This window comes from Zonotrichia albicollis, chromosome 3, assembly GCF_047830755.1.
Source record: "Zonotrichia albicollis isolate bZonAlb1 chromosome 3, bZonAlb1.hap1, whole genome shotgun sequence".
Taxonomy (NCBI): domain Eukaryota; kingdom Metazoa; phylum Chordata; class Aves; order Passeriformes; family Passerellidae; genus Zonotrichia; species Zonotrichia albicollis.
This window is the reverse complement of record NC_133821.1, coordinates 43,072,118-43,084,494: the sequence shown is the minus strand read 5'-3', so window position 1 is coordinate 43,084,494 and position 12,377 is coordinate 43,072,118. Positions and strand designations below refer to the sequence as shown.

Here is a 12,377-nt window from a genome sequence, read left to right as displayed (position 1 = left end):
AACACAAAGATTTATAGTCATTAGATCACATTTTCCCACTAGATATCTTTTCTGCTTGGGGTCAGCAAGCAAGATAGGCTTAGCAAGTATAGCTCATTTGCATGTTTTTAACAGACTTTTTTCCAGGCTTCTTTTTTTGCCTTATCTCTCTCATTCCTAGTGAGAGTAGGACTGGGATAATAATAATGTTGGCAGTAGTAGTAGTAGTAGTAGAAAGCAGCACACCTACATGTCAAAGAGGGTGTTTGGAAAGAGGCGCAAACTCTCTCTTTATAGCCTAGAGACTAAAAGCAACTTTAGGACTCCATTATCTGCCTGTCCTGGATAGGCAGAAAGAAGTTCCTCTGGCAGTTGATAAGGAAGTGTAGCTAGGGGAGGTAGGATAAATGAGCCCTACCAAATAGCTAACATATGTTTTAAAAAAATCTTAATCCAGTACGGATGGGGGAATGAGACAGCCTTGTACTCAAGTTCAGTGGCATATTGATTCTGTTACTGTATTAAGGGATGGGGAGCAAAGCAGGTGGCAACTGCAGTGACACTAATAACTTTTCTTTATTAATATTTGCAAGCAGAAAAACCAAGGAAGATCAGAAGGATAAAGAAAAGGTTGAAGGGCTTCATGTACTGCTAGAGATGCAATGTGAAAATTCTTATGCAAAAGCAGCATAAAGCAGGCTCTCCTGATTTATAGCACATGCAGTTTTTCTAAGAACGCCATATATATGGATGTATATGTACACCTGTTGGGATATTATATATTTGAAGAAACATAGAGACTCTTTTGTTTTCTCTTCTTTTCCTTTCTTCTGACTGAATGTTTGTATTTATTCCAGTCCTTTGGGAGTAGGTGCCTCTATGAGCATATAGAATTCCTAAATGGGCATCTGCAACTAAAGTTCAGTTCAGCACATCTCTAATCAAGTTATTCTGTGTGAGCTTAAAAGTGCTGCAGCTGGCATGTGCCATAGATTAAATCTCAGTGCCTTCCAGTGTGTCCTGCATGCAGCAGGATCACATAGGTCTCATTCTTGATCTAGGTGTTTTGAGGCTGTATTGACAATTCTGGAAATATCTACATTTCCTAACTGAAGAAACTAGAAATTTATTAGAAAGAAAACTGCAAGTCCTTTATACTGGTGAGTTAAAAGTATATAATATTGACAGTTCTGGTTGTTGGTATTTTGTTACACTCTTTTTTGTAGTAGTATTTAGGTAAGGATTTTGAAATTGTCCTTCTAGGTTTAGAAGAAGATACTGTAATTTCTGCTACTGTTCAGTTTATTCTTCCAGCATTTCACAGAGATACTAGTATTACCTATTAATAATAATCCTCAATAATGAGTTGTGATGTGAGTTTTGCCTTTATCTTTGGAATTTAGACAGGAAAAAATTAATTATCTGTCTGGTTTCTGACCCATCTTTTTCAGTAATACACCTTAAGTCCAATCACAAGGATATTTTAAATTTGCCTTTTGATCAGATGGAAGCAAAGCTCACTGTAGATCAAGTGATTAGCAGAGGGCACTTCTGTAATTTTCTCAGAAATTTGTCTAGTTGAAGTTCTTTACCATTTAAAGGCTATTTTCAGTTAACTGCATTCAAGTGTAGACCTCTAGTTCAGCATCCCTTTATCAGAATAGCGACATCAGTGTAGTTCTGTAGCAGGGAAAAAAAAATCTGCAGATGCTGATGTATCAATTGTACATACTCATAGAGACACCTATTTCCAAAGGACTGGAATACATGCAAACACTCGTCTGATGACAAATATTGACTAGGAAACTAAAATGTTGTTCTGAGCTCCAGTAAATATTTCTTGATGCACAGTGTGAGAAAGTTTTCTTGTCTATGCCTAATATAGCTTTACAGAGTGTGTGGGCAATTAGCGAGGTGGCTTTTCATAGTGTGAAAAAGGAAAGTCCTTTTTTCTGCTGAAACACGTTTGAGCTAAATAGCAACACACATCAACTTCTACTAAAAGAGGTGGCAGCGGACTATAGAAACCACCCTAGAAGGTCTTTTTATTTTATGAGAGAAATCCTAGATACCAGGGATCGACGAATGTGGGCACCCCAGCGACCCTGTCCATCGGGACCACAGAAGAGATTCGATTTCTGAGCTCCGGTGCTGGCTGAGCCGCTGCGGCGGCGGGGGCTTCCCGGCGGGACTCGGACCTGGACCGGAGCCGAGCCGGGGCTTTCGCCGGCTGGTCAGGCGAGGTGCGCTCCTGGCTGCCCCGGCGAAAGGGCCGGCAGCTCGGTCTGCTGACGCCCGAGAGAAGCGGGAGCCCGCGCCCAGGGAGGGAGGGGACGCGGTGACGGCGAGGTGCTGCGGAGAGGCCGGCGCGGTGGCCCCGGCGGCCGCAGCCCCGCAGCCCCCGGCGGACGCGGCGGGGCCGGGCGGGGAGGGGGGCACAGCCCAGCCCGGGATGGGCCGGGCAGGGCAGCGGGCGGCGGCCCCGGGAGCCTCCGCCGTGGGCAGATCGGACAAAGGCTTCCAGGAGAGGGAGTGGCAAGAGGCCGCCCAGCCCTCGGCGGGCTGCGGGCGGGTCGGTGCCGCCGGGACGAGCGGGGAGCGGACGAGACAACTTCCCCAGGGGCACGGGGGGCCCCAGGAGGGCGGCGGCGGCTCCTGTCAAAAGGAAGGGATTCTCCCGTGCCGCTGGCTGCTCCCCCGAAGGTGGCTGCGGGGAGGGGAGGCGGGGGAGGAGCCGGGCTCATCCCCGGGCGGGCGGCGGCCCCTCCACTGCGCCAACCTGCAGGCGGGCTGGAGGCGGCAGCCCCGCCCGGCCTCGGCTGCCGGGGCCGCGCCGCCCCTCGCCTCCGTCCCGGGCAGAGCCGCAGGCAGCCGCTTCCCGCTGCGTCGGTCCTGGACTGCAGCTTCCTGGCGGCCGGGGCAACAAGCCGCGGCATCTTGGAGCGTCTTCTTTCCCGAGTGCCCCTTCATCTCTCCCAGCCCGCTCCTCCCTCGTACCTGCAGCCTTTCTTTCTCCCTCCACTCCTACCTTATTTCTGCTTCTCTCCCCCTTTTCTTACCATTTTGTGGTTTTAAGGGTTTTTTTGATTTCCTTCTCTTTCTTCTTCCCCCATCCTGTTCCATTTTGGACCATCTTCGTTTAGTACCTCTTAATTTCTTGATTTCTTCTGATTTTTTTTCCTTTGGACTTTGCCTTGTCATGTCAAGATGGAAGTCAGGCATGACTGGCTCTCCTCATCCCCCCATGAGGGCTTCGAGCAGATGAGGCTGAAGAGCAGACCCAGGGAGCCTTCCCCAAGCCTCACCAGAGTAGGTGCGAACTTCTACAGCACTGTCAAGCAGCAGGACTACAGTGCCAGTGTCTGGCTGAGGAGGAAAGACAAACTGGAGCACGTAAGCCAGCTTCTTTTTCCCCCCCACTTTTTTTTTTTTCTTTAATTTCTGGACCTCTGTACAGGTACTCTGTTAGGCTGTCTGCCAGCTGAGACTCCAGAAGAAAAGTGTTGCTCCAGTAGTTGGGCATGGCGTTTCCCAAATGATAGAGAAAGGAGCTATTTAGAGGTCCCATAGTGATCAGATCTGAGGTAAATGGGATGCCAGTACTATTTCAAACTACATGCAAATCCCCTTCTAACTGGAAATATTTTTTAATGTTCTTGGCTGATGCCTTCTTCTACTTCAGCAAATTCAGCACTGATGTGGGAGGAGAAAGATTGGGATGGTGCAGATGGAGGTTAGAACATTTATCTCATGGTGATTATAATGTAGTTCTAGAATAGCTTAAAAATAGCTGCTGGTTGGTTTTTTATTTGTTTTGTTTTTAATTTTAGATGTAATTTTCATTCTCCCCCTCCCCCATCTTTTTCTTCTCCATGCATGGGACTTTGAACATACTCTACCTATGGGGGGTAGAGATTTCCTTCAAGACTTTTCTTGCTGCAGCAGTAGTACATGACTTAACTGTGTTTGAAGCCACAATAGGACTGAGACTGTGGATAGCTCTAGTGAATATTTTATGAGAATTTAAGGTGCTTCAAAGTGTTCCTGTCTCAGATGATGTTTGAAAGCAATCTTCATGTTACTTGTAACAGAAAGGAAATGGATTGAGATGACTTGCATGCTATGTAAGTTTCCTGAATAACTTATTAGGTGAAACCCATTGTTAGAGTGTACTGTACAATCAAGGCAGGAAAGTAGCTGCATTTACAGGGATGCAAAAGAATGTGGATGGGCTTGCATAATGCAACAGTCTGCTATTCTTTACATTAGTGAGTAATTTGCAATCACAGTCACATTGACTTCAAGAGGCACAGGAAAATATTTCTTCTGGTACAGCCACCTCAAGTCTCTTTGAATAGAAATGGTCTGATAAGAAGGATAAATTGTCTTTATTACATGAAAATCCTAGATGGCACAGTAGAGTCCTTTGAAGAGGAAACCTGAAAGAAGGTCCTTTACCAAGCAGTTCATGGACTGTAACCCCCCCTTCCCCCTAACCTGCAGAGAGTATTTTATCTCTCTTAGTGAAATCTTAAACTTGAGTTGTTTATACTTCTGGGGAAATGACAAGAACTGATGATCTTTTGGAAAGATCACATTTCAAATGTTGAAGAAGGTATTGAATTCCATCTGCCTTTTAACACAATTTTGTGATTCTTCACACTGACAAAAAAGCTTCAGTAGTAAGCTTGTAAGTGAAGTATTCTCCCACTGTCAATCAAGAATAAAGGTCAGTGCCTTATCTCAGTACAGCTAAAACATTGATAGCACAGAAATCTGAGCTGTGTCTTTTGTAACAGATTTTGCTACATGTTGATATCTGTGATCAAATTAATAATTATTAATTGCAGGGGGGATTAATCTGTCAACAGTTTGGTAGCTGAATGGTCAGATAGCTGTATATTAAACCTTATCACAATATTATCAGGAAGAAAGAAAATAGACATTAACTTGTTTAAAGATTGAAAGTGCAAACCCTTTATTTCATGTGTGGTTTTGTTGCTGTTTTGTTTTTTTTTTTTTTTTCCTTTGGTTGTTGTTATTCCTGTTGTTAAGTCAGTATTTTGTCACAATGGTTGTTTTCAATATCCCTGCAGCATTTGTGTGAAAAGCTTTCTCTGTAATGCATGTTCTTCTGGGAGTTTCCCTCTCATTTGATGCAGTTATTTTTACTCCCACAGCCTATTTGAACAATGCAAGGAGAAAAAAATTGGAGCATTGATATCCCTTCCTTGCCATAAAATATTAATTTAATTTACATTTATTGTGACTACCCCAAAGGACACTGATATGCCAACAGCAGATACATTAAAATACTTTTTTTATGGTTTAAGGCAACTGCATTACTTATGAGTGTTGTAACAGACAGGCTATTGCATAAATAGAAATAAAATGTCTGTTTATTTATAAATTCTATTTTGCTTATACAGTTTTAGAGCAAGTTTGTTATTTTTTGTTTTCAGATTAATTTTTGAGGGTTTGGAGTGTTCTCTTGCTGGAGAAGTTATTTCCTACACTCCACTCTTCCACTCCAAGAGACAAACCAATTTCTTTGAGATGCATCATTTTGAATGGGATAGTCATTGACATATGATCGCCTATGGCCAATAATGAAGATATTCATATCCTCCATCCGCCTCACAAAGTTTGCACAACATTTCATTACAGCTCCCTCTGAGATAATCATGTTACTTGAAAGCTGCAAAGAAAATGAAAATCCAAGGAGTGAGCATTCATGGAGGCACTGAATTTAAAAGTGTATAATCCTAGGCTTGATGCTGCACAATGACAGGTTAGCCAGAAGAGGGGTGTATAGTGAGTCAAGGTATACATGAACACATTTCGAAGTCTCACATGTACTCTTCCAGCATTGTGGAGGACACTGAGTTTTGTTTTCACTGAAATGACTGTAAAAGGGATGAAACTGGGCCAGCATATTTTGTTCCTTACTCACAGTAAGACCATGTAGGCCACAGTATGTATTTTATACTGACTTTTTGTTGAAGTGAATAGCCTAACTTAATCACATGCAATCCTTACTAATGCACATACAGTTTGATGGGTTAAAAAACATATTCTGAAGCCAATTTGTATCAAATTGTTTATGTAAAAAGATTCTCAAATATAGAAACAGTTTGTTTCTAGATCTCAAAACTGTAGCAAAGTTGTGGGTTTTGCTCTTGTGGTTTTTGGTTTGTTTTAGGCATTTTTGTATACAGATGTCAATTTGAGGACTGTGGTAAGGAGGTTCAAGAGTGTGGTAAAGAGGTTCAAAATTCAACTACTTTACCTCTTCTGAAAGCACAGAACAAGTTCAGATGCACAAATATGATCAGGCTTCTTTAAAAGTGATCAATATTTAATTACTGACTGACCATAGAGGAAGTAAAAATCTGTAACATCCTGCTGGTGTCTTGCTAATTAATTGTTCTTCGAATGGATCTTAATGTAGTGTGGCTTATTGGCTAGCTGGTTTTGTAGAGCTTTCTTTATCCCAGTACCAGCAACACAGATTGTACTATAAAATATTTGAACATAACCCACCTCTGTTCTTTTGTGAACTCAGATGCTGTATTTAAGATTAAATGAATTTGCTGTAACATGTTTGAAGGCCCAATGAGGAGTTTTTGCTGAAGTGAGGCCTCAGGGTACATGCATGCTCTACCCAGTGTGCTGAAGAGGCATACTGTTAATGGAGGAATTTGAAAGAGATGTGAGGAACTCCAACACTGTAGATGTGACTGCAGTGATGTTGCAAACATTGCCTGAAATCCCTGCAAAGCTGAAATTTTTCAGATTCTATGTATTTGCTTCAGCTAGTTCCTTGTGCCTCTTCATGAAATTGTTTGCCTGGTATTGGAAGTGTTGGAGAGAAAACGGATGAGTGAAATATTCTTAAATTCTTCTTTGCATAGTGGTTTTCAAATTTTTTTTCTTTCTCTTTGTCTGGTGTTGCCTTATTTAATTAAATGTGAATTCATTAAGAGAAAAAGAAGGAGGTAGGGATTGGTGAAAAGTAGCTAATGTGGTAAACTTTAGCTGTTAGGAGTTACGGGGTCTGGTTTAATTTGCAGCAGCTGTCCATCATGTCTCTGCGTCCCACAGTAATGATGGTTATTGAATGGCTGCTTTCCTGGTACCTCAGCAAAGAATTCTAGAGAACTTAATTTTAAATAATAACAGCTTCAAAACTGAACAGATTTCTTTCTAAGCTACAAGATATAAGCTTCAAGCATATATTTGTTTTTGAAAAATATAGTTATTCTTTCTCAAGGATGTAGTGGTAGTCTTTCTCTAATAACATCTAAATTTAATTATTTGCTTAATTATTAAAAGATTTTAAAAATTCTCTTTTAAGAAACTGGTTCAAAACTAACTTTTGGGGAGACCTGTCATCAGGACAGTGTTAATTCCTGGCAATCCTCAGTCTGTTATTTTTGAAGAATCATAATTAGGTGAAGTTATTGACAATTATTGCATCCTTTTTTGGGTTTTTTTTTGCTGAAGATTTGATCAGCAGCAAGGGCAATGCTGGAGATTTTCTGATTCTAAGTGCTGTTATTTGACCAGTTGATGTTGTTGCTCAGCACACTGCTGTGCCTTGGCAGCATTGCTACCCAGGGAGAAGAGTGGCCATGAGGTACAGGGATAGCAATGTCACTTGGCAGCAGAGACAGATATCTAATATGCAACTGTTAGGCTTAAGACTGTTTACAAAAGTGCCTGACAAGCGTGACCAGAATATTTCTCAGAGCTGCATGAGCAGATCATAAATAAAATATAGCTTTAAGTCACCTGTCATAATACCTTTCTAAAAGTTGAAATTCCAAATCCCATTTTGCCAGTTCATTTTATTATTCAAAAATTAGTAAGTCTGTTAGGCAGCTTTTGTTTTTCTCTTCTTTTTTTATGATATTGGAAATTTTTAACAAAATCATTGTTGGACAGTTTCCAAGTGCACTTCTACTCTTGCATTAAAATTAACAGTAATGTTAAAAGTCATAAGACAGATTTGTAATCTCCAGAAGGATGACAGGAAGACACCATGTGCATGGCTATAGCCTGCAATACCTAAACAAAGAAGGTGGACATAGTTTGATGTAAAGCACATAGTAGGAGTAGAACCCAGTGAAGCCAAATCAGTTGCTGGACAGTGGCAATGGCTTCAGTTTAAGGAAGAATAAGGCAAGGATGTAAATCAGAAATCACAAAACATTCCCATATTCCCAAAACAGCCCTAGTCTTGAAATAAATGCAAACAAATATCTTCTTCTATGAGTTCATAGAATCACAGACTATCCTGATTTGGAAGAGATTCACAGGAATCATCTACAGGTCCAACTTCTGGCCCAGCATAGGACACCCTAAGGAACACACCAAGTATCTGAGAGTGTTGTCAAAACACTTCCTGAACTCTGTCAGGCTGGTGCTGTGACCACTTCCCTTCCAGCCCAACCACCCTCTAGGTGAAGAGCCTTTATGTAATATCCAACCTAAACCTCCCCTGACACAATTTCAGGCCATTCCTTCAGGTCCTGTCCCTGGTCACCAGAGAAAAGAGCTTGCTCCTCTACTTTCTCTCATGAGGAAGTTGTAGATGGCTTTGGGGTCTCCCCTCAATCTTCTCCAGGCTGAATAATCCAAGTGACCTCAGCCACTTTTTTTTATGGCTTCTCCTCCAGGCCATCCACCCCTGCCTTCCCTGACCAGCGATGCTGTGTTTGCTGCACAGCTGTCAGAGTCTTCTGTACTAGGCAGGTATAAATAATTTGTCATCTGCAATATTGTTAGGTACCAAAGTGAATGGCTTGTGCCATCTAGGAAGGTGCATAGGTGGGGAAAATTCAGAGGGTTCTAGAGAATTAGTTTCCTATATTTCAACCTTTTTGATGGTGTAGTTGCAGATTATAATTCCAAATATCTGTCTGGTCCTGGAGATGGATCTCTCTATTTAGGTTTCATCATTAAAACCGAAGGAACAAACTCAATTAAGTTAGAGGGATTTGGGCTTTTTCTCAACAGGAGACTGGTATGTGGATTGCCTGCCTGGAGCAGTGGTACTTAGCATGAGTTGTGATTCTTGCTGAAGTAGTAGCATGCAGTTTGCTTCACTGCTGACAGACTGTGTGTGGAGGGGAATTTTTATGTCGAAATGCCGATTTCCTTGCAGGTGTCTTTCTCCAGTACTGTTCTGTAGACAAACATAATTAGAGAAAATAAATGTTCAGAAAAGTGGAAAAAAAGGACCAAAATAATTGAGCAGTGTTGGGAAGTACTGAATAACATTTGAAAGGAAAAACATAGAAAATGTTTTCTTTTGAAAGGGATATAGGGAATTTCAAATCCTGAGTAATTTATTACTGTAGTTACCACACACAAAAGTAATTTTGTGTTGCAAAGCAGTGAAAATATGATACCTAATAGTATTTTTTCTCTTTTTAGTTGCAGTGGGTTAACCTTGGTTTTCTGCCAGCTGCCTACCAAGCCATCCTCTCTTTCCCCCTCCTCAACAAGAGGGAGAACATAGATAAAAGATTTTTTACCTTGAGATAAAGATGGAGAGATGACCAATTACTGTCACAGGCAAAACAGACTCAATTTGGGGAAAATTAATTTCATCTCTTTCCAATTAAATATAGGAAAGGATAGTGAGAAACAAGGACAAGACTAAAATCACCTTCTCTCCTCCTCCCCATTTTCCCAGGCTCAGCTTCAGTCCTTTATTCTTGAATCTTCAACCTCTTTCCCATCAATCCCCTGAGTGGCACAGGATATTGGGAAATGGGAGCTGCAGTCAGTTCATAACATTTTGTCACTCCTTCTTCTTCACAGTTCCCTGCTGTGATGTGGGATCCCTGCCATGGGATATAGTCCCTGTCAAACTGTTCCAATGTGGGTCCTCCACACAAGCTGTAGCTCTCCAGAAACTGTACCAGCATGGATGCTCCCTATGGGGTGCACTCCAGGAATGGACTGCTCCAGCATGGGCCCCGCATGGGCTGCACTTCCTGCTCCTTTGTGGGCTCTCCACAGGCTACAGCTTCCTTCAGAGCTCATCCACCTGCTCTGGCATGGGCTGCAGTGTGGGTAGCTGCTCTGCCTCCTCTGGTGGGGTCCTCCATGGGCTGTGGGGGCACAACCTGCTCTCTTCATGGGCAGCAGCAGAACCTCTGCTCCAGCACCTGGAATGCCTCCTTGCTGTTCTCCTTCACTGACCTTGCTGTCTGCAGGGCTGTTTCTCTCGCATTTTTCTTGCTCCTCTTCCATAGCTCCTGGGCAGCAGAGTTTTTTTCCTTATATGTGTTATTGACAGAGGCACCAAGCAGTCCTATTGATGGGTCCAGCTTTGGCAAAGAGCAGATTTGTCATGGAGCCAGCTGGAACTGGCAGTGTCCAGCATGGGGCAGCCACTGGTCTCACAGAGGCCACCTCTGCATTGTCTCCTTGTCCCCCCTAAAACCTAGCCATGTGAACCAAACACACTAATCCTAGGAGCAGCTCTTCATTCTGTGGTGTATGAGAAAATCATTCAACGTTGCGTTAATTTAACACATCAGTTCTGATGATTTCAGCATCAGTCACTTTCAAAGTCCAAATCTTTAAAGCTGAATTTAAAATATTTCAGATGCATTTTCACTATGGCAAGCTTAATTTATAATGTCTGACTTCATGCTGTTTCACAGGAATACAAAATAAAGTTTCAAAGTTGCTCTTAACATTAATTTTTATATGCATATCTAAATTAATTTATAATTTAATTCAGCCTATTCAAGACTTCTTAGAAATGAAGATTTCTGGTTTCTGAAAAAAGACATGTATCTTAGTCTACCTTTCTTTCAGATGTTAATTTCAGTGTAGGTATAGGAAAAGTTCTTTCCCCTACATTTCTTGTTCTAATGCTACCAGCATTAAGGAAAATCCAAGTTAGTTTTGTGCTGCTGTCTTCCTTTATTTTAACAGCGTTTACCATCTTTGTTTAAGCATTTTGAAAAAGGAGCTGCAGAAACTTGCAACTTAATCTCCTTGTGTGTTACACAACCAAATACTCTGCAGTCTTCAGTAATTTGGTCTTGTAGCTGACCACTGACTGTGAGACACCTAAGGGCAGTAGGAGTACTTAAAACACTAGGAGATTTATGTTTCATGAATATCTCCTCACAAATGCTATCAGTTCAGTCTGCAGACAGTGCCCAAAGAAGCTAGTTGCTATGGCTGGTTGTGTGTTAAGTAGGGCTTCTTCCATTCCATAAGCAGGAGTGCTAAAATACTGAAGGTAAAATAACTTTACTAGACTATCAGAAGGATGGAAAAAACTGGCCAGCTCATGCCAATGATTAATAAGCCCTGCTTTATTGCCGTTAATGATGGGAAGTCATATACTGTTCATTGTTCCTGAAAAAGAAAGTCCTCTGCTAGCAGTAAACTCTCTAGATCTGTCTCCCCTGATGGAATGTTTTCTTGAGGCGCAAGAGATGGGTTTCTAACAGCCCACCTCTTGCTTTGCTTTTTTTGTAACATTATTTCAGGTCTGATTTACATGCCTTTTTATGGTTTCGTTACTGAGAGGAAAAAAATAGGCACCCTGCTAATGTCTTACAAGGTCCATATATTCATATACACCAAATAGCTCCTCTGTTGTATTTCAGAGTCTGAAAAAAGATTTCTTTGAATTAAATTTGGATGAAATTTTTAAAATTTTTGCCCTCCTAGATGACAGCTGGTAGAATGAAAAAGTGTAACATTCATTTTCCCATGCAGTGATGCTCCTTCAATGTCTGTAAGATTGTGTAGTCTGAGTGGACAATCAAGTTGTTTTCAACTTGCCCTTCATGGTTTCTGGGAACAAAAGTAGATTACTTGAGGACCTATCTGTGCTAGGCAGTAAGTGTGTGCTGGGATCCATATTCCCTGAACAGCCAAGTCCAAGACGTGTGCTGCTGCTGCTTGAGACCTGCCTGCCCATGTGGCAGAGATGAGCTGGGTGCGTCCCTCGGTGCTCCCTAGCCTGGTGGGGATGCAGTTGATCCATTCACTGAGAAATGAGGCACTCGCAGGTTCCCTGGTCATTTGTGTTTCAAGAGAAGGCAGTTAACCCACTTGTCACCCTCGAGTGACAAACGCTGGGCTTCTTGCGGCTGCTTGTGGCAGACTGGCCACTCAGCTAAAGAAAGTGTGCAGGGAGTTGGGAGAAACTCAGAAATTCAGGAGTGGGAAGAGAAGAACTGAATAGTACATTGGTGCCTGTTAAGTGAACTGATTTAATGAGAAAATATTTTTTTATTAGATTGGAAACTGATTCCTAGGGTTTGTTTGAGTGCTTATCCATCAAAACTTAGTCTAATTTTTTTTTCTTAATAGGATTTGCTCCTCAGAATTCTTTAACTTTTATAAAGGCTTTC

General features: G+C 41.8%; 1 protein-coding gene across 3 annotated transcripts in view; it reads left to right on the top strand.

Annotated features, from left to right (window-relative positions):
* Positions 1-2,039: 2,039 nt before the first annotated feature.
* PLD5 (phospholipase D family member 5) overlaps positions 2,040-12,377 on the top strand; it is a 185,785-nt gene continuing 175,447 nt past the window's right edge. The window contains exons 1-2 of one of the 3 annotated variants that reach the window (XM_074537247.1): positions 2,040-2,222; positions 3,187-3,372. In XM_074537247.1, coding sequence (XP_074393348.1) covers positions 3,187-3,372 — 186 coding nt within the window. In that variant the 5' untranslated portion in view covers positions 2,040-2,222. Of the gene's footprint in view, positions 2,223-2,541; positions 2,683-3,186; positions 3,373-12,377 lie in introns of those variants that run through there. The other 2 variants (XM_074537248.1, XM_014268972.3) reach the window with 2 other exon arrangements.